The sequence below is a fragment of the Camelus ferus genome, chromosome 6 (assembly GCF_009834535.1).
Source record: "Camelus ferus isolate YT-003-E chromosome 6, BCGSAC_Cfer_1.0, whole genome shotgun sequence".
Taxonomy (NCBI): Eukaryota; Metazoa; Chordata; class Mammalia; order Artiodactyla; family Camelidae; genus Camelus; species Camelus ferus.
The window spans coordinates 23,343,559-23,365,502 of NC_045701.1; the positions used below are offsets into that span (position 1 = coordinate 23,343,559).

General features: G+C 40.2%; 1 protein-coding gene and 1 long non-coding RNA gene across 2 annotated transcripts in view; one reads left to right on the forward strand and one right to left on the reverse strand.

Annotated features, from left to right (window-relative positions):
- The window catches only part of LOC116664155, a 40,932-nt gene extending 32,705 nt beyond the window's left edge, over positions 1–8,227 (forward strand). Inside the window, exons 3-5 of the long non-coding RNA XR_004320513.1 lie at positions 2,158–2,265; positions 5,369–5,523; positions 8,092–8,227. This is a non-coding gene — a long non-coding RNA (uncharacterized LOC116664155). The remainder of the gene's footprint in view (positions 1–2,157; positions 2,266–5,368; positions 5,524–8,091) is intronic.
- Positions 1–21,944, reverse strand: part of EIF2AK4 (eukaryotic translation initiation factor 2 alpha kinase 4) — a 79,929-nt gene that overhangs the window by 37,134 nt on the left and 20,851 nt on the right. The window contains 11 exon segments of the mRNA XM_032481519.1: positions 1,682–1,786; positions 3,640–3,762; positions 5,666–5,749; positions 7,677–7,746; positions 8,246–8,661; positions 8,663–8,680; positions 12,153–12,310; positions 12,888–12,994; positions 15,469–16,004; positions 16,777–16,934; positions 19,997–20,112. Of these exon segments, the coding sequence (XP_032337410.1) occupies positions 1,682–1,786; positions 3,640–3,762; positions 5,666–5,749; positions 7,677–7,746; positions 8,246–8,661; positions 8,663–8,680; positions 12,153–12,310; positions 12,888–12,994; positions 15,469–16,004; positions 16,777–16,934; positions 19,997–20,112 (1,891 nt within the window).

The following is a 21,944-nucleotide window of genomic DNA, read 5'->3' on the forward strand; positions in this document are numbered from 1 at the left end:
TTCCCACTGTTACTATTTTATCTGAGTCAATTTTTACTCCTTCCCCAGAGGCTGGTCACAAACTCTATTCCACCGTCACTGCTAACACCTCTTAGGTAGCCTCACTTCCTCCGCTACACCTGTGACAGTGCCGTCTCACATATTACCCTAAATTACTGTTTTTCCGACACCACTCCACAGATTTGCATTACAAGCACCTGCCATCAATAACAACAGCTCGAACATTCTTAGAGCCAGGCGCTGTTCTAGGGCTTCACCTGTACTCTTATTTCATCCTGGTGAAAACCCTGAAGTTGGTAGTTACATTAGGCACATCTTGTTTATTTATTTTTTTAGTTTATTGAAGTACAGTCAGTTTAGTCAGTTTACAGTGGTGTGTCAATTTCTGGTGTACATTATGATGTTTTAGTCATCCATACATATATTTATTTTCATATTCTTTTTACTACTATAGGATACTGAATATAGTTCCTGGGCTGTACAGAAGAAACTTGTTTATCTAGGCAGTTTTTATAGATAAATACACTGAGAGGTTAACTAACTTGCCCAAGGATTTTAGCCCAGGTCAGTGGGCTTCTGGGGCCTGTGTTCTCACCTGTATCCCTATACAGACACCAAGTTAAATTTGTTAGTTTGGGGATCCCAAGATTTCCATCAACTGACCCTTCCTTGATCTCTTAAAATTCCCCACTGTTCTGCTCAGGACCACATTCTACTGTCCCCCTTCTATTTCCCCCCTCTATGCTTCTCCTAACCTGACCTTCTAATTTAGCCCTTATTCTTTTTTTTCACCATTAATCCAAATCCTAATTTCTTTCTCTGACTACCCTTAGAATTAACCGCATTTACCCCAGATTATGGTGCCTAATCTCTGGCTTATGACGTTAAGTAAAACTCTTCCCCTGACTCTCAAGGTCTGCCACAGCCAAGAATCCCCAGCCTTCAAGTATCTTCTCTCACTGATCCCCAACACCTCATGGTGTCAACCAACCAGACAACATGCTGATGGTCAACAATCATGTCTGCTTACCCCAGGGCCTTTGCTTATGCTATTCTCTCTGGGATCCCCTACTTTGGTGTTATGATGCCATGCCCTCAATCTCACCCTACTTGACTCCCATCCATCCTTTAAGGCCCATCTGAAATGCTGTTTTCTTTATACAACCTTTCTTAACCCTCATAACCATATGTAAATCTCTCCTGTCTTTTATATCACTATTTCTCTCACTTCACATTATTTTAGCTTTTCATATTAAACAACTATTCCACAGTGTTGTGAAGAACATTAACATTTTCTGACTTATGTTGCCTCAAATTCATTCTCCTGATGTTTTATGGTTTTAGCCTTCTTTTCTTAAGCTAACTAAAAGCCCCTCAAGTATAAAGCATCTAGCCCAGTGCCTGGCTTGGTACACCAAAATACCAAATTGTTTCATAAAGCGTGATATACCTTTGACCTAAATGTCATCCACAAACTAATAATTTTATATCCCTCAAGTGGAACGCACTCACAGTATTCACAACTTTAAAGCCTGTAAGATCATTTGCAGCTGCCCCTTCAGACTTGGATATTTTCCTGGGGATTACGCAGAGTTCAGTGAACTCACAGTCATGAGAGTGTTAGGGATAATTAAGGCACACAAGTCCACTTTCAGGATGCTCAAATTTAAAAAATACTCACAGCAAAGGCTAGATGGTCTGTCGCCAAACCAAAATCACCTATTTTCACATGGTCATCAGAATCCAAAAAAATGTTGACAGGCTTCAAATCCCGGTGAATCATTCCCTGATGGAAGAGAGTAAAGAAATCAACAACTGCTTCCCAAGTAGAGTTTATATCATACCTATTTCCTAATGTAAAAGGCCAACCTCGTGAAGAAGATCAGATGAGGTCTTCTCCAGCAGACCATGCTAGTCCAGGCTGGCCTCTGCAATGTCTCCTGACTATCCGGCCACTGACCTCACCACCATCTCCCAGTCTACCTGCTGGTGGTTCTGATCAGGTCCAATCCTAATCTTGGCATCCAAGAGCCCCCTCTACCAGGTTCACAATGGTCATTCTCTCTGCTGTATCACAAAACCCCTGCTCTGGTCAGGGAGACACACAGCATTTTCATTCCTTCCTCTGTTCTTTTTTATGCTGTTTGCCCTGCCCAGGCTTTTCTCCGCTCATTTGAACTGCACCAACATTCACAAGTGCCAACTTATTCATGAAGACTTCCAGAGTAATTCTAATAACTCAACTTTGCATTCCCAGCGCACCTGGTAAGTGCTCACTAGTTACTTGTTATGTGAACACTGCTTTCTCTCCTTCTTAATGGCATCCTCACAATGCTTCTTGTTTCAGGTACTGCAATATAGGAAATCACTAAATGTAATAAGAACACTTTATGGTGTGATCTGTTACTATGATGGCAAATTTTGGCTCCTGGGGAAAAAAAGGGAAGTCCATCTCAAGTATGGGATTTGTCAGACACTTGTGCCTTTCTGTATTTCTAGGTGTGGCAGGCACAGTGTTACACACCCAGCAAATGGTAAGCAGTACTTAGCAGATTAGATGGCAAGGAAGAGAGCCCACAGAGCACGGTGCTAGTACCCCAGGATGACAGCACAGTAATAGAATTCTAATGGCCTTCATTAGAGCTCATTTTTATGTCCAACATTGTAAATTCTGCTTCAACCAAATAATTTGTAAACTAGACATTTATAACTTATAGTCCTAAGCTTTTTAGTGTAAATATGGTACAGTATAAACATTTTAAGGTTAAAGAAAATTGAGGCAAAGGAAAAAACATATTTATACTGTCTAATGCATTAGACAATCCCATTTTTCAAATGTAAGCAGTGTTTCACCCTGAAGTTAGGTCCATGGGCACTTACACTGTAATTTCGAGCTTTTATACACATGGCAAGCTCCATTACTCAGTCTCACCACTACCCTTGTTATATGACTTTCTGTTTTTTCCATGTTCTTAGCAGGGGCAGCACTAAGTCAGTTAGAATCAAATAACCTGGCATGTATTCATCTTACTCTCACTTTATCTAAACCACTCCTCAAGGACATCTTCACATTCCATATATGTTCAGTTATTTCCACCTAACCCAGAGGTTGGCACGCTTTCTCTGTAAAGGGCCAGACAGTAAACCTTTTAGGCTTTATGGGCCACACAGTCTCTGTCACAACTACTCAGCTCCACCAGGGAAGCACAGAAGCAGCCATGGGCGACACATAAACGCGCACGGCCCCGTTCCAGCACAACCATATGCACGGACACAAGTTTGAATTTAACAGAATTTTTAGGTATCATAAAATACTATCCTTCTGATTTTGTACAATCATTCAAAAATGTAAAAGCCACTCTTAGCTCACAGGCTGTACAAAAGCAGAGAGGTGGATTTGACCCGTGGGCCATAGTTTGCTGACCCGTCTTACCCTTCAGTGTTTTCTTTGAACTTTGATGCTATATATAACTATTTTCTTGTCTTTTGATATGTTGTTCTATTTCCTACAAAAATAGACTATTTCAACATACCCATTATTTCCCTCCTATTTGTTTTTCTCAAATCTCATATTTGATTTTTTTGTCATAAGTTTTACATAAACTTAAGTTTTCAGGCATAAAATGCTGTACAGATTACTTTCTCATGGATATAAGCCAAGCCATCTAGAATCTCTCGGAAAAGCCTCCAGAGCCTGATGGTGTCCTGATACAGCCCCTGGTCAATGGTGTCACGTAAAGTGCTCTTTTCACAATACTCCATCTAAGGACAAGAACAAACCAGACAGGATTGGATTACACAGACTTTCAGTTAAGGAGGACAATTGCAATTAATGTAACCCTCTATTTTAAAACATGTACCAAGGATTTTAAATACTTATGGGAAAGGCTTGATTTTTTTTAATTAAAAAAATAAATCAACATTATTAAAAAATTGGGAGGAAGGGTATAGCTAGGGGAGGGTATAGCTCAGTGGTAGAGTGCATGTCTAGTATGTACGAGGTCCTGGGTTCAATTCCCAGTACCTCTGTTTAAGTAAATAAATAAATAAACAAACAAACCTAAAATTACCTCTCCCCATTAAAAAAAAATTAAGGGAATATGCATAATCTTAGCACCCCAACAAAACTTTTTATTTTTTATATTATTGCTCATTTAAAAAATAAGATCTTAAAATCCTTGTCACACATAATATGAAAAAACTGAGAATTAAGTAAAATTTTATTTACTGTTTTACAAAATTGTTTCCAAACCCAAATTTCCAAGAATGGCTAATTAATAATCCAATGATGTCATTAGCCTTTCTCATTTGTACATTAAATTAATGTCAATGACCTTCACATGTACAGCAAAACATTGTAAACATCAAAACATTTAAGAAAGGGCTCTCTCCCACCCCTTCTTAAGTGTATTAATATATCAGAAAATAAACAGCATCATTAAAATCTTAAATCAACATGCAACATTTGATTTATGAAACTAGCCTATAGGTTTCAAACCAGTGCCAGAGTTGAGATGTCTTGTGAAGAAGCATTATTTTAAGAGAGAGCAAGAACACATCATCTTACATGAGAGGAATATCCTCTCATGCTCAGAATAGCTATCTACAAATTCTGACTCATCCTCCAGGTCTTGAGAGAGCCTGACCCCCACGTTACGATCCTACCACATCTCACACACCTCCCCTAAGTGCTCCTGTCTCACTAGAATTGTTTAGGGACTAATGGCACTTAGTAGATACTCAACAGTTAGTGGTTTGGGGGACAAATGCTTTATCATGTGTGTGAGGGGTTTGTATTAGAGAAAACCTAAAACCAGCTCCAACCCCAGGCAGGCAACAAACCTGATTAGCCTCTTTTGAAACACTGCACTTGTCTGATGGTTCTTTCTTGGGCGTAGCACTGTATCTCACATTTAAAGATCTGCCTCCTTTCAGATATGATTGAAAGTGCTAGTACCATCCCATGGCCCTGTTCACTTGGGCCAGAGGTAAGTTTTCTCTTTGGCTTGTGGCTGTCCCTCTGCTAGCAGAGCTCACCACTGACCAGAATGTGCCCCTTGGGAGTCTGAGCAGGCCCAAGCTTACAGGCTTCCCTTGAATGATGCCACTTTGGAACTAGTTTGCCTGTGGCTCCTTCCCTCAGGGGTTCCAAACCACTTTCCTAAAGCCAGGTGGGTTTTCTTCCATACACATGAGGATGTACACACATGGTACCTTACTTGTCCAGATTTAACTTATTAAAGTGGAGTTTCTGTACATGCAGAGTCTAGCTTGCATGGAACTCAGGTATGGTTCTAATTACTTCACACACATTGTTTCATTTATTCTTCACAAGTCACTGAGACAGCTGTTATTGTTTAATTTACAGGTGGGGAACCTGTGGCCCAGAAAGCTGAAGAACCTTGCTGGAGTTCACACAGCTGTGACCAGTGGGTCCCAGATGTGAACTTAGCCTAAGTGTGAGTCCAGAGCCCAATGCCATCTCCTGCTACCCAACAGGAGAGCACAAGTTCAAGGCCGGGGGTAAGGGCCACCATGCTGCAGTCCTCTCTGGCAGTGCTGCTGAGCCCTCTTCTGCCCACTCTCTTGCTCTCATCTCCCAAAACATACCCACTAGCAACTGCTGGGAGTTGCTGTGTCACTGAGCTGCGAGCCAGGGCCTTACCTGGATGTAGAGGTAGTGCACAGCCTCAGTGGTCGCCGGTGGCTCACTTTCACGGCAACTGCTCTTTCCATTGCAGCCTTCATCCTAATCCAAGAGGAACACATGAGAACTCAAAATGGGACTGAAATGAAACAAGATCATCACCCGTGCCCACCCCTACCACATACATGGCCAGTCAGTGAGCAAACACAACCACTGTCCTTTAGATGCTTACAGCATTTAAAAGGCAATTTTGCTAATATCAGAATCTAATGTATAGTTTACAGGTCTGCTACTGTACAGAACAGTGATGGGGAAAATAAAACAAATGGGTATTAAAAGGTGCACAATCCACAGAGAGACTAAGTCAAGTCAATTCCTTCTTACCACTGATGTCTTTCTATGGATAAGAAGGGTAGAATGTATTCAGTTTTACTGGAATGCGTTCCTTTGATGATAGGCTTACTTTGGAAACAGAAGGTGAGGAATTCACCTTTTGCTAAAGCAATTTAAATGTGATCATATTCACCAAAGGGCACACTGCTCTCTGGGCTACAGCACTGAAGAACCACAGGGTGACCTATCCTTTAGATGACTTTTCTACATGGTTAGTCTGTTTGTCCCCTACAGGTAGTTTTCTTTCTAACACTTATTCCTTTTTTTAAAAAAATTCTTTCTTTTTCTAATAGATATATATATATAAATACTCCCTCCTTCCCTAAGTATGGAAAAAGCATTAGGTTGCATGTGACTGTTTCTGATTTGCATTTTTTTTCCACATTTTTTTCTTTACTGAAGAAAAAAAAAAAACCTGCTCTGGAAACAATCAGGTTCTACTCTTGAATCATTTATTTATTACTGAGGATTGTCTGTAGAAACTTGTTAATCTCTTAGAAGCATCTACCCATCAATTAGAATTAGCCCATGGGATATCTCCCTTAACTGAGCAAAACCAGAACTATAAATTTGGTGCTGCTATAATAATTAAATGCATAAAACCAAAGCAGTATTTTAGATTACTTATGCTATTATCCCTTAAACTTCCTCAGGGGTTTAAGGTGATTTTAATAGAAAAGGGAAGTACTTCTAAAATGCTGGCTAACACATTCAAACCTCATTCAAATCAACTTAATTGCTTATCTAATAGAGTCTACATGTAGATTTTTCTTTATCTACTGTGAATGCACCCTTATAACTGTAATTATATTTTCTTCCTGGTAAAAAGTCACTGCATCCAACCCCCAGTTGCAGAAGGTTGCTCTATAGCAACAACTGACAGCCCTGGAAGTTACAAAGCTTCACCCTGAACTCCATGCATCAGCACTGAGGTGCTCTGCTGACCTGGGTGGAGGAAGATACAGAATTGTGTGGGGTCCAAGGCCTAGAGCAGTGTTTTTCAAATTTTTCAGATCATGTTATACTTTATATCACACCCAATACACACACTCATAAGAGACAAGTTCTACAGAGTTTATCTTTACTAGGGTGATGCATTTGGGTATTCTAAACTCCTCTCTACAGCATTTAAAATAAAATAAAGCTGGTTGTGACCCCTGAAACTGATTTCATAACCTGTTACAGGATCATGACCCACTGTTCTAGAGGATGGTTTACAAGAATAAGTAATCAAGATTAACTGATGTGAGATAGACTACATAACTCCACAATTAGGCTGTTTAGTTACTCAATTAATTTGCATTCAACCCTCATCCCCAACCACACAATGTTTCCCCAAATCCTCTAGGAAATGGTTTTCACTAAAACCAAACCAAACCAAAACAAAAAACCCAGCATGCCAATTTACTCCTCTCTTCTCAAAGCAGACATGTCTCATTATGTGGATAAATTTAGTCCTATAAATAAACATATGAGAGGCATATTTTAAATAATTACATGTTAAAATGGACAGTTTCTATATCTGCATATCAGATTAAGGCTTTACTATTTTACCTGAGGTTTGAAACATCAAACATTTGCCTACGTACCTACTCCATGATTTAAAAAAAGGTGTAATTTCTATTTAAGTATTTACCTGATTCTGACTTTTACTGTTCTCATCTTCATTGTCAAAGATGATATCGCTGTCAGAATCTGAAGCAGGTCTTAAAAAGAGAAATAGAGAAAGGCTAAAGAAACCAAATTTCGTGTTATAATTCAATAGCTAAGAGTTACGATAAACTGTATCCAATTGAATATAAGGAAATAAAAACATGAAAGTAAATGACCAGGGTGGATTCTGAAATGAATTAAACTTCATTTTAGGATCATAATTATTGGTTTGTTAACTATTTTTAGAACTGCAGTAGGCCCTGTGTCAAGACTCCAAATTGTTTTATATATTCCATAGAGTTGGAAGACCTTATCTACAGAGAATGCTCTTTTAAAAACCTTATTAAACTGTATTAGGACAAGAGACTGGAAGAAATTTCTATTTTTCCTTTCCCCAGGGCTTGGATTTTGATCTCTGGAAGACAGTTGGGGGAAAAACCTTTGGAATGAATTTGGTGACCCTCTCATACACACGTATTTCAGCACGGCCCACAGGCCTGGCTTTCTGAAGGAGCGCTCTTTCCCGGCGTGGGCTTGGCGGGTGGCTCTTACAGGAAGGACTGCGAGAAGACGCCATCGTGCTCCTCGTCGTCCTCCTCGTCGCTGCTGGAGCCGGGGCCGGTGGCGGGGAAGCGGGCGCTGGCGGAGCGCTCGCCGGACGTGCTCCACTCCACCGAGCTGCTGAGGATGGGCGGCGGCGCGGCCGCCTCCACGCTGCCCGGGCCGTCCGTGTCGCTGTCGCCCTTCGGCGGCCGGGGCAAGGCTCGCCCGTCCCGGGCCTGGGGCCCCGCGTCTGGGGGCGGCATCGCAGGGCCGACCGGCCGCTCGTGCCTCTCGATCCAGGCGTTGTAGTAGCGCACGATGTTCTCGTGGTGCAGGCGGGACAGCAGCGTCACCTCGCCCTTGATCCTGCGGAAATGCCTGCTGGCCGGGTTGATGGGGATGCGCTTCACAGCGTAGCAGCAGCCAGTCCAGCTTGTTCTGTACCTGGCGCGCGGGAAGGGGAGAGGAAAGTGGGGAAGGGGCCGGTGGTGAGCTATTCCGAACCCCGCACAGACTGGCATTCATACCGCGTCAGCCCCATCCACTCCTAAACTACAGAACCCACAGCTAGTCGATGACCACATGCTTGAAACTCTTTTAAGCTGAAGGGAAGTCTTGACTGCCAGAAACTTAGAAAACATCTCGCCCCAAAGGAGATGTACTTGGCTTGCTAAGAGACTGGGAAAAACACAATCCTATTTTAATCATTCATTTTATTGACAATTACATCCCTGCTTTTCCAATATCACATCTGCTATCTAAATTTCCGAGTAAACATTCTCACTTATTTAACCTTGTTTTAAAAAAATTATTTTCTCAACTCAGTGTAAAGGTTCAGATGACGATTTTCGTTTTCCTCCAGTATTTTTCTTTTACACTTAGTCACTGAACACAAAATAAACTCCAACATTTTTAACAGACCTGCATGCAACTTCTAATTCTCAACTTATAAAGTTGTGTGAACTTGGGCAAATGACTTAATTTCCTTGAAACTCAATTTTTTAATCTATAAAATGGCACTTATACCACTTTCCCTATCTCAAAAGTGACTGAGGATTAAACGAACTGATGTGAGTAAAGCACCTTATGAAGGCCTTGCAGAGAAAGGTGCTCAGTAAATAAAAGCAACTGGCATTAACACAATCTCTGCCCATTTATTACTAAGACTGAAGTTGATACTACGTAAGGAAACTAGGACAATAAAATTAAGAATAAAATAAAAACACATGAAAAATATAAAAAAGGTTTCACAGGTAAATTTCCATATTCTAAATGGAAACATCCTTAATCTGGGCAGTTTCACTATGAAACTGGGCTAACTGGAGTAATTTTTATAAAATTTCATTTTCTGAACATTTCAGTCCCAACCATGCAGGTCAACTGAGGTGATGAACACCAACAACTTGGTCATTGGCAGAGGGAGAAACTAATTGGTTACAAAAGAGAAAATAGAGCAGTATTCTCTTGTTTGGCTCAAAGTTTCAATTACTATGCTAAAAACTACCTTTAGGAATGAGAAAGGAATACTATATAATTGAGTTTCAGATTACCTATTTTTGGAACAGAAATAGGGGTAAGAAAGCATGTTTTTTGAGTGAAACAGTGAAGGTGTGAATGCTGATTTCATCTCTTGACGGATGTATGTAAATACAAGTGATATAACCTCTCTGAGCCTCAGTTCTCTCACCTGGAAAATGTGATAATACCTATTTCATAAGACTGTCACAGGACTGAAAGACAAGTTTTGTGAGCCTCCTGGCACACAGCCTGAAATAGGGATTGTGTTCCCCAAAATGACATCCCTGTGTTGTTTTATGCCACATTAATAGAGTGGAGGACAGTGAGAAGTTCTGGCATTGTCTTTCAACATTATGCCTCAGTAGACCTCACATACACCACTGTAACTGAGCTGGACCCTATAGGGACTTCCTAGACAGACCCTCCTCCCTGCCCTCCTCCACCTGCCTCTTGTTTGTAGAAAAGCTTTAGTCTCCCAGGCCTCCCTGAGTCACAAAAGGCTGGCCTGATAATTAAAGATTGAAAGAATGTGAATATGTAGTAACAGAAAAATAGCAGTTGGGCCAGAAGAACTGGTAACAATTTAGACAGTGAATCAGCCATATGGCAGTAACAGAATCTTTAGTTCCTTCCTGAAGGACATAGGTAACAATGTCTGATACACATTCCTGAGTTGTTTGACAGATACTAAAACTAAAACCCCACCAGATGAAAGAAGCTAACTGCATGATGACCATGAGTACACAGTCCCCAGACTGGCTGGAGCCTGAAGACAGACGTTAACCCTTGTGACACCACCCTGCTACCTCACCATCAACGAATCAGCATTGTGCACGAGCTGATCATGTACCCTGCAACTCTCTCCCTCACCCTGCCTTTAAAAAGGCTTCCCTGAGATCTACCTGGGAGTTTGGGTCTCTGGGGCATTAGCTGCCTGTGTTCTTTGCTTATTAGCACTTGCTATAAATGCTGCACTTCCCTTTACCACAACCCGGTGTCAGTAGATTGGCTTTACGACACATGAGCAAGCTGACCCAAGTTTGGTTTGGTAATCCTATAGAGTCACTGACTTGGATATGAGACTTGCTACAACTGTAACTCCTAGGAATTCATTTATTAAAATGCAGAGGTGCATACACAGTAAGGGGTCCAACTGCTAATGAAATACCACATCACTGAGCAGATGGCCCTACCTTAACCTGAAAATAGAGATGGGTGTGAGGGCTGTGGAGTTCTCATAGGGAGAAACCACAGGAAAAATATAGGGATTTAAATTATTAAGATGTTTTTGTTATATGAGCTTACTAGTCATTTTAAAGTACTTGTAAGGAAATGAAGTTTGATCATGTTTTGCAGTCAAGAATCTAAAATACAAAGAAATTAAAGGAGTTGATCAAAATCACAGAGAGTTAAAGGGATAATATATACTTCAGTCCTCCACTCCTCTTAAAGATAACTGTGATGATCTGATTAGGATATCTGTTTGCCCAAAGTAGATCTATTTAGTCACCTAACTGTCATGTCTATACTTTCAAGAAGAAAGTTGAAAACTTACCTTGATACTATGGCTTCCTTTTGGAAAACTTGCTTAAGTTTATCTTTCTGTTCCTGACTACCACAGAAAAACTAACAATTCCTTTTTCAGTGTAAAAGGCCTCCCACAATAATACAGGTAATGCTTCCTACTAATACTCTTCAGAATCCTACACAAACATGTGCCTTCCTGACGGTGGACTACCTTCTTTTGTAAGATGACATCTATCTCATATGGATTTGATAATAGTAATCTGGGTCTCTTAAATTCAAACCAAATACTTAAATTATACAAAAACAGCTGAAATCTCCCTCTCTAGGAACAGATGATAATAGAAGTCACCCAAATAGCTTGGAATGAAGAAGGGAAGACCTAACAGCAGCACATCTTAACAATGCATTGCTACCTCCCCATCTCAGCAAGAGCTGGAAAATAAAACCTATCAAGACCATCTGGGGCCATTTCTCAGTTTCAATTCCATCTCAGTTCTAACCCTGTACCCCTTTTAGCTACAGCAACTCTAAAAGCAAAAAAATGGGAGAAAAAGAGAACCATTTTCTTTCTGAACCAAACCACACAAAAATGCTCCTCATGTAGAGGTCTTGACTTCACTTGAAGTGCCGTTGTAATCATGTGGGTTCATGTTAATGCACTTCATCAAGCAAGGGAAGCGGAATGATGCATTCTTAATGTGTCCAGTGTTAACTTTAAATAAGCCTTTAACTGCATGAAGGGGAAGATAATCATAGTTTCAAATGGTCATATTCATTTCCCTCCCCACTCTCAAAGTTGAAGTCCATAAGTCTGCAGAAATACAACAGAGAAAGAGCTCTAAAAGGGACTTGGGACAACTCTGTACCATACCTTGATGACAGCTCCAAAAGCTCCTTTGCCGAGAAGCTGTAACTCCTCAAACTCGATGAAATAGCGGGAAAACTGTCTCTGTGTCTCACTGAAGAACGCAGCACTGGGTAGCTGGTTGCTAGGAATAACAGTCTCCATGTAATCTTGTCCTCCAGAATCTGAGATAAAACAAAAAGAGGCCACTGAGAAACAGAGTAAGAGCTACAACATCCAACAAGGATGCAAGTGCTGGAGGAAGGGGCCCCAACCAGTAGTTTGAAAAAGTACCTCTTACCTGGCAGACCCTTTAATACTTTCCTCACCTCTTCCTCCTTAAAGGAGGTAGAAATACACAATTAGCCCAAGTTTACAGGTCGGAGTAACTGGGAGTAAAGAAATGACTGAACCACAGAGCCAGAAGCCAAACCCAGGTTTACTGATCATCACAATCTCTACTGAGGTTCCTTCACCTGCTACTTGAGTGACAGCAGGGGCATCCAGTTACACTGCAGTACAGGTGACTCAACACTAAGAAAGGCTACACCACCAGACACTCCATCAGAAGAGACAGGAAAAACCAGGATAGCAAACACAGTTCCATGCACACAGCACGTGTTTAATGAATGGGTTTATATATAGCTCAGCATATAGATAAAATAAATGATGCTTGCAGTCCTGTCCAGCCTTAGGTTTATGTGTACTCTCAAAATAATTTATGTCAAATAGGCTATGAGAAAAGAATGGTAACAGACTTACCCTCAGGACTTTGTTCCAGTAAAGGCGTTTTTGGCTGAGGATTGATAAAGCTGTGTTTTAACAACTGCTGAGGACTCCATCTTTCCTTGTCATCCAAGCAGACACACCTCAGTGAGAGGGGAAAAAACAGAATCTCAGCAGTGCACAAAATAAATGCTAAACTAGCTAATCCAAAGCTTTTAACGATGGGTTTATTTTTAAAAGATACACATTAGAGAATTCACGTTAGTTATGGACTAAAATGCACTCATAAGTGAATTTAACTTAATTAACATTCCGGCAGGATTTATATGCTGAGCACCAGGCTGGGTACAAGTTGGGGGGTCTCACATACACGCAAAGTAGTCTCTAGAGGCAGGAAGACTGACCCTCATGGAACAGTATTTTAAAAGTCAAGGATAAGACAGCACAAGTAGGCTGACTTTTCATTCCTACTCACAGCTCAGTGACTTGCCATGCTGAACTGAGCCTTTCTGGGGATCAGTCATAAATAAAAGTTTCCCCAAAGACAAGCAAATCAGATAGCTGATGCAGGGTTGGGGCCCAATATGATAAACTTTAGATGAAGTCTGTTCAGCATAGTACAAAGCTGGTAACAATTAAGAATGACTTTCAAAGTTCTACGTTCTATCTTCTACTTTCTTTTCATTCTCATTCCTTAAGCTTATTAGACTACTTTTTAATGTTCTAATAAACAATTTATCTTTTAGTGAATGAAAAAAACCTATACCTTTAACCCAGTGTTTTTCAAAGTGGGGTCCCCAACCAGCAGCATCGGTATCACCTGGGAATTTGCTAGAAATACAAATTCTTCTCCACCCTAGTACTAGCAAACCAGCAACTCTGGGGGTCTGGGCAGTAATCTGTGCTTTAACAGGCTCTCCAGGTGGTTTCAATCAAAGAGAAAGTCTGCGAACCACTGTTTTAACTATCTAAGTCGGTTGGCTTTCATAACAATCATCAAGTAGCACTGCTTGGTAGAACCTGACCCTAATTATAAAAATATATTTAAAAGAATCAGCCATCACTGTAAATTGTGGACTACACCTATAAAGTGGTGATAGAAACTATCATAAAGGGTAACATTTAATTTTTTTCATGTCATAGAACTAAAAAGTAATACACTCCAAATTTCATACCTTGAGAGAACAAGATTGCAGTAAATGCATTTGTATAAGATATTTTCCCCTAAATTTAAAATTAATTTTTAGCTACATCAGGAAATCATGAACACCTTCTTACAAATATTAAAACTTCTTACAAATATTAAATATCTCTGGTAATGACAAAGTGCTGGACAACCACCCAAACAAATAATGTAGTTTATTGTGTAAATATTGATTTTTTAGATGACATCCTATACATATTATTCTCCAACTTGTTTTTTTCATTTGATCACATAAAAGGTTCTGCACCCAATTCTGCTGTGGGGAGAGGGTGTCTCCCCACATCAACAAGCAATTCTCTAACACCACTTGGGTGTCACACAGTTCAACTCAATTCTGACACTATCTACCTGGAGATAGCATCAGATCCCACAGGTTAAGGGTTTAGTCTTATAAGACTGCCCTCCCCTGACCCCCACGTGAGACAACAGCAAGTCCAGGTTGTCACTTGTGCTTCTGACCAATGGAGATTGGTTCTATAAACGGGAGATTCCAACTACCTTGGCCTTGGGTTCAATTAATTTGCTAGAGCAGCTCACAGAACTCAGAACATTTTACTTACTAGATTACCAGTATATTACAAAGGATATAACCCAGGAACAGCCAGATGTAAGAGATGCATAGGGCAAGGTGTGGGGGGAAAAGGCTTGAAGCTTCCTTGCCCTTTCCTGCATGCCACCCACCCAGTACGTCCACAACCTCCAGCTGTGTTCACCAACCTGAAAGCTCTGTGAACTCTGTCCTTTTGGATTTTTGCTTCACTACCTGGGCATAATTGATTAAATCATTGGCCGCTGGTAATGGATTCAAACTCCAGCCCCTCTCACTTCCACGGAGGTTAGGGCTGGGACTGAAATTTCCAAACCCCTAAATCACATGGTTGGTTCCCCTAGCAACCAGTCCCCATCCTTAGGTGCTTTCCGAAAGTCACCTCATTAATATAACAAGAGGCATCTTTGCTGTTATCCCCATTTTTCAGAGGAAACCCAGGGTAAGGAGTATAAGTCACTCAGCCAGTAAGGGGTAAAGGTGGGATATGAATCCAGCTGTCTGGCTCCAGAGTCTGGGCTTTTTCCCATCACAGATTTGAAATAAAACCTTTCTCCAAAGGATGTTCACCAAGAAGTAAAAATATAACTACAAATGAAATGCTGCTATGCTTGTCGGGGAGTTTTTTTCTTTTGTTAACTGGGGCTGGACAGCTTATACACATGACTTAGATATTTAATATATTGAAGCACAATTTGCAGATATTAACTACTGTATATGAAAATAGATTTTAAAAACAAATTTCTTCTGTAAAGCACAGGGAACTTCATTCAATATCTCACAATAACTTTTAATGAAAAAGAATATGAAAGTGAAAAAAAGCACAGGAGTAAAGTGCAATTACAGAGAATCTCAATGATACTCACTTCTTCAGAAAATCTTGAAAGTCAGCTGGTAAGTCACTAGGGATGGTCACCGGGTATTCTTCACATTCCTGTCCTTGGCTGAGGGAGAGCAGCAGAAGGCCAAGTCTCCAAACATCCCCTTTCTTCCCCGTTTTATAAGGCAGGGCACTGTCACTAAAACGAACCCGGGTTTGCTCAAACACGTCCTCCTTGCAAATGTCTGCTAGGCGCTTAGAAATGCTGTAGTCCGTAATCTTGACGGTGCCCTCTGCGTCCAGCAAGACATTCGATGCACTCAGGACCTTGTGCACTACGGAGTTGCTGTGTAAATAATCGAGGCCAGATAGGAGCTGAGCTGCGTACCTGCGAAGCTGCTGCACGGGGATGGGGCCCGAGTGGCTCAGGTGGGCTGTGAGGGAGACTCCATTAGTGTGCTCCACTAAAATGTCCACCACGATGGAATCAGCCTGCTCTTTGAGATTCATTGCAAAGTACCGTACTACGTTTGGGTGGCTCAGTTTTACCAGTGAGCTGAATTCCGTTTCTGCCCCTTGAATCTGATATGGAAAAAACCAATAAGGTCATACTGGGTTGGTCAGCATTAGCTAGTGTTTCACTTCGAAAGTGAAATATTTAATAAAAAACATATTTTCAAAGGAGAGGAGAAGGAATATGCCCTGAACTGAGTCCTCCCCTAAACCATATGGTCAACCTACTAGTTCAAAAGATGAATAGCTCTTAAAAGTAACTTCTTTTGCGATATGGCCACTGGAAAAAACAAACAGTAAACTGTTATGATTTCAGTGTATTTACTTTCAATTTTTCTTTTTGTCATAAATACACACACATTTCTAAACACAATGTTCTACCTACCGCTTTATAATCTCTTTATTTCATAACACTGCAATATACAATTTTAAATGTTCTCCTTAAACTCAGTATTATACATAAACTTTAAAATTCTCCAGTCCCCTAAACTCCAGTTGTGAAGCAGTATTTCGAAAGACTGGGAAAATACAAATGATTGCAAATAACACAATTATGGAGTACTCCTTAGTCCCATTTCAAGAGAGAGCTATTAATGGGATAAGGGCTAAGAAAGGAGGCTGAGAAGCAGCTGCACAAGTTTTGACCATGGTGTGAAAGAGGCAGCAGGGCTGAGACAACTGGTAAGAAAGGCACTGGTTCTCCAACACGCCCTCTGGTTAAGCAGAACTCACAGCATTCGGGGTCAAATACGCCAGCCAATCAGACACAGCGCTGTTCTGTTTGGTCATCTTAACCCTCGAAATTTGGCCTTTTGCTCAGTGAACCATCTTGGATGCCTACCTGCTTTTTGCACTTATCAATCTTCTCTTTTTCTTGACTGGTAAGGAATGGACCCATTTTTTTCTGCCACTGAAGGACCCACTCATACAACAAGACGAAACTGCCAGTGGCTGTTTCCAAAGCATTGTAAACTAATTTTCCAAGCTGCTCATCGCTGCCTGCACATTGAAAGAAAATACAATCAAATCTCACTGGTGAAGTTTCTGTGAGCATAAAAAAAGAGGGAATATACGTTCATTCATTCAACAGTGGATAGATACCATGTACTAACGTGAAAAATGTAATTTCATGTTATATGCTCTTTTGTAACTAATTTTTAGGATTTAACAATATACTCTGAGCCCTAAAATATTAAATTTTATAAAAGGACAGGAATCAACACTGAGATCTTAGTATCAGACCAATGTTTTCTTCTACTGGTCAATATTCACAATGTTATTTTCATAACCAGTTCACCTCTGATGACTGTGCCTACTGGTATAGCAGTGTACATAGCTAAATACTAACTAACATGGTAGAAGGAATTTGGAAATAAGAACTCTCTATCAAGACTGCTCCATCAATGTAGATTAGTGTGCACAGTAAAAACAGATTTTAGTAACTTGGAGATTTGAATACATCGATGATTTTCTAAATACAAAATCTGAATATGCACAGTAAACACAAACTGGCCAATGGCTTCAAGGAAAGGAATCAGAAATAAAAGTTCAAATTTGAAGCTTGAGGGAGAGAGAGGTACGCTTATTTAGTGATAGGCATATGGGTTCCGTTGTACCCAGGAGAGCTAAATTTCTGTAATACCAAAAATTTTCCTACAAAAAAAATCTAAATTTTTATTATAACTATAATAGAAAAAAACCAAAAAATTAGAAATGGAGAAAAATATCACCCACAATGCTACCATTTTGTTTTATTTCTCTTCTAGCTCCCTTTACCCTGTTTTTGCCTAATTTATTAAATCATAGTACATAGAACAGTTCCTCACCCTTGACTACTGACATGTGGGACCAGACAATCCTTTGTTGAAGGAGGTAGTCTTGTGTACTGTAAGTGTTTAGCAGTGTCCCTGGCCTTTATCTACTCAATGCTAGTAGCACCTCCATTCCAGTCTTAATCATCAAAAATATCTTCAGATGTTGCCTAATGTCCCACAGGGGACAAAACTGCCCTAGTTGAGAACCACTGATGCACAGTATTCTGTCCTTTTCTCTTAGTATTTAATTAACAGTTCTCCATGATGGTAATTATCTTCATAATGAAAAGTGAAGTAACCTGTATACCTAAGACAAAGTGATTTTAGCAAAAACACTTTGGAGAAATGTGGCTGAACTAGCTCACTTCAGTTTTACTTCATAGAAATGCTAACAGAGATTTTAATTAAAATGATCTATCATGCTAGTCATAAATTATTCCTGACATTCTTAGCTACAGGGAAAAAAATCCTGATGTTTGAAAATTTGTCAAGCAGAGGAAGCAACCTGTGGAATATGGGATCTATGCAGTACACACTGGAGACACATGATATTGAATGTTTATGGGATGGAGTGTGATGTTATTTCCATAAAGCCTAATTAAATTTGTGCATTATACAGTACAATGTCTTGCAACATTTATCTCCCTAACTGGGATTAAGTGGGAATTTCATAACTGCTGGTTAGGTTTTTATTTTGTATTATAATTTTATTATTGTCACCCTCCTCTTGTCACTTTTGCATGATGGGGATAATAAAAGGGACAAAAGAACCCACTGCACTAAGGCTGAAGGGAAGTATGTTACCAAAAGGTCTTTGACCAATAACTCTACCATGTGCTAACGATGGTCATCTATACAGAAGCCTCTATTATTCTTTGCCATAGGGAAGTTCTTGATTCTCTCCAGTTCCAACAGCTTTAAATTGAAAAGCAAATGTTAATTAGTTGATCTTTTATAAAAATATTTCATAGAAAATTAGGATATATTTTAAAAACTAGACCTGTTGTGAGAAAACAAAATAAATAATTTACTTGGCTTTATTAAAAAACATACAGATTGCAAATGTGTCTCCTAATGAGGGTATTAATGAAGGTGATTCTGTCTAATGAGCACCAATGAGACTAGGAGACCAAGGTAAGGTAATAAGCAGTTGGATTAATTTGCCTTCCTGATTTCCCTAGATTATTAAAAGTAGTGAGTTTTAGGTTGCCAATTCAGGAGTCTGAAATGCCTCAGAATCAAGGACAGTCTCAGGGACAAAGCCAATCATCTCCGCCATGGTCCTGAACCTGCTCAAACGGCTGCTGCATCTGAATAGGGCAGGCTGTGTATGTGCAGACTCCCATGGTCCAGGCTGCCTCGGTCAGCCAAGGTCCAGTGTCCAGATCAGACTCTTCAGACACTTGGTTTCTTCTCCTGCCACCAGCTGTCTGCTCCCTGGCAACTCCCCTGCTTATTTATATCTCCTCAAAGAGGAATGGAAAAAGATACCGAAAGAAAACAAACTTGATATAGATAATCTGGCTGCCTGCTGGCTCTGTTAAGAATATTCATGGGATTGGAAATTAAACTTAACTGTCAAATTCATCATATATAAGTGATCCCTACACCAATTAGTGGCTGTATCTGTATGGCTGATAAAAGATGACTTACATTTAGGGCAAAGAAGTAGATACTGAAAACTTGATTTTAACATAAACAATTCAAATAACAAATTGCTGAACAAGCTTCACTCTAATAACCATCTGCTAAAAAAGATGGCTAAACTGCTAAATATGACACATAGAAAACAAAGTGGTTTTCCTAGGTCACGTACAGCATGCTAAGCAGGAAGACACTTAAGCAGATGGAGAGCAAATTGAGAAAATGAGCCTTGACCATTAAAGATCACAGGCTAAGAACTCATTTTGTTACACATATTTTATCACCAATAGATGTACATGATGCAAAATATTGATTCAATCTTTAGGTTTTGAATAACTTGACTATTTCTAAGGATGACAAATTTTAAATCATCTTTCTGATAACAATATTTCTAAGAGCCTAGGTTTTAATTTCCACCTTACAAAAGAGGAAACCCGAATGACTACTTCTGGTCATCAGGAATAGGAGTCAGAATGACTAGCAGCATGAAAGGCTTCCTTGAACTACTCCGGTCTAGATGATACAGTGTCTATTCTACCCCATTTCTTCATGATTAACTTTTGTCATTAGAATAATTTAAATGAGTTTAGCTAGTTTACTCACCAATACATTTCCCTTTGTGCACCATGAGCTGATCAGGACTACCCACAGAGAAATACAGGATTTCACAAGAGCCAGGGGAATCTTCACTACTACATGCAGAATACTGACGTTCTCGCCTTAAAAATAAATTTGGACAATGATTTTTTTTTTCTTTAAGATTAACACAGGAAATTCTTGCCCCTCCATCTTCTCCTGCTTTCTAGCCCATTCATTGTCCAACATCTGTCTCCACTGGGAACTGAGCTGAAGGTGCTAATGGGAAAGTTGTCCAACCCCCACCATTGCCCACTGAGGTCTTCTCCACATGAACTCTGCAAACCCCTAACTCTAGAGCTGTGCTGTCCAATTCATGTGGCTACTTAAATTTAATCAGGATTAAATTAAATTAAAAATTCAGTCCTCAACTGCAGTAGGCACCTTTAAATACAGGGACATCTCATTTGGTTGAGCTTTGTTTTACTGCACTTCACAGATGCTGCTTTAAAAAAAATACATCGAAGGTTTGTGGCCACCCTGTGTCAAGCAAGTCTATCAGTGTCATTCTTTCAACAGCATTTGCTCACTTCCCGTCTCTGTGTTACATTTTGATAATTCTTGCAATATTTCAAACTTCCTCGTTATTATCATATTTGTTATGGTGATCTGTGGTCATTGCAACTATGACTCACTGAAGGCTCAGATGATGTTTAGCACCTTTTAGAAATACTTTTTAAATTAAGGTATGTACATTCTTTTTAAAAATATAATGCTATTGCACACTTAACAGACTACAGCATAGTGTAAATGTAACTTTTATATGCACTGGGAAGCCAAAATTTCATGTGACTCGCTTTTCCATGATACGCACTTTACTGTGGTAGTCTGTTCCCACAACATCTCTGAGGTATGCCTGTCCTCAACAGCCACAGTGGCTAGTGGCTACCATGCTGGATAGCACTGGTAGAGAACATTTCCATCATCACAGAAGTTCTACAGCAGTGATTTAGTTCAATCCCTTTAGCACATCTCATGCACATGCACATCTGGAGAAAGCTGCAAAATGGGGCTTGGAGCAGTATAAATTCCTGGTCTCCAACTGGGCCCCCCACCATTGACTACTCATTCATTCTCTTCCTTGTCTTTGGTAGATACTCTCTGCCATTCCTCTTCACTTCTTCAAAACACTCAAAGCCCAAGCCCTCCTTTTCTCTTCCCTTTTTTCTACTTTTTTCCCCCTGGGTAGGAAGTAATAGCTGGGAAGTTAGATTATAATGTAAAAAATAATGAATAAATCAGGAAGAAGATTGCAGGAACAAGGAAAGGGAGAGAGAGCTCTTAATGGTCAGGATTGGATGCTTGTAAGAAATGCTTTGATCGGGCACATGAACAGGTCTCTAGGAAGCAGCCTTCTCACTCTAACATGATCCTGACTTCCATGTTCACTGAGAACATGAAACAGTGAGCAGTGAAGCCCACACCTTCAGTGGGTCCACCTAGAAACCTACTTGGCATCTGCATGATTCTATCTTTTTCCCAGACTGAGGAAGGGCAGCTGCCCTGTCCTCAGTTCCATCCCCTACCGTCTTCCCTGGGATCCTAGTCCATGGGTTAGTCCCTCTCTCCCATATGCTCAATCTGTCCCTCTATATTGGCTCCTTCCCCTCAGCCTACAAATCTCTCCCACACCATACTCCTCTCCCACAATCCCCATCTTGTTCTTCACCTTCAAACTTCAATACTCGCTGTCTCCATGTCTGCACCTTCTATCTACTCCTAATGCCATTGCAACGTCAATAAAACCACCTCCCTCCTACCTACTATCAATCTGATTTCTCCTCTTGGGTCTTTTGTTTTGGTTGGTGGCACAGTCATCTATTCTATCTCACTAGTTAAAAATGTGCAAGTCTCCCTGAGCTCCTAGATCTCCTGCATCTAATTGATCCTCAAGTACCACCCTCTCCTGTACAAG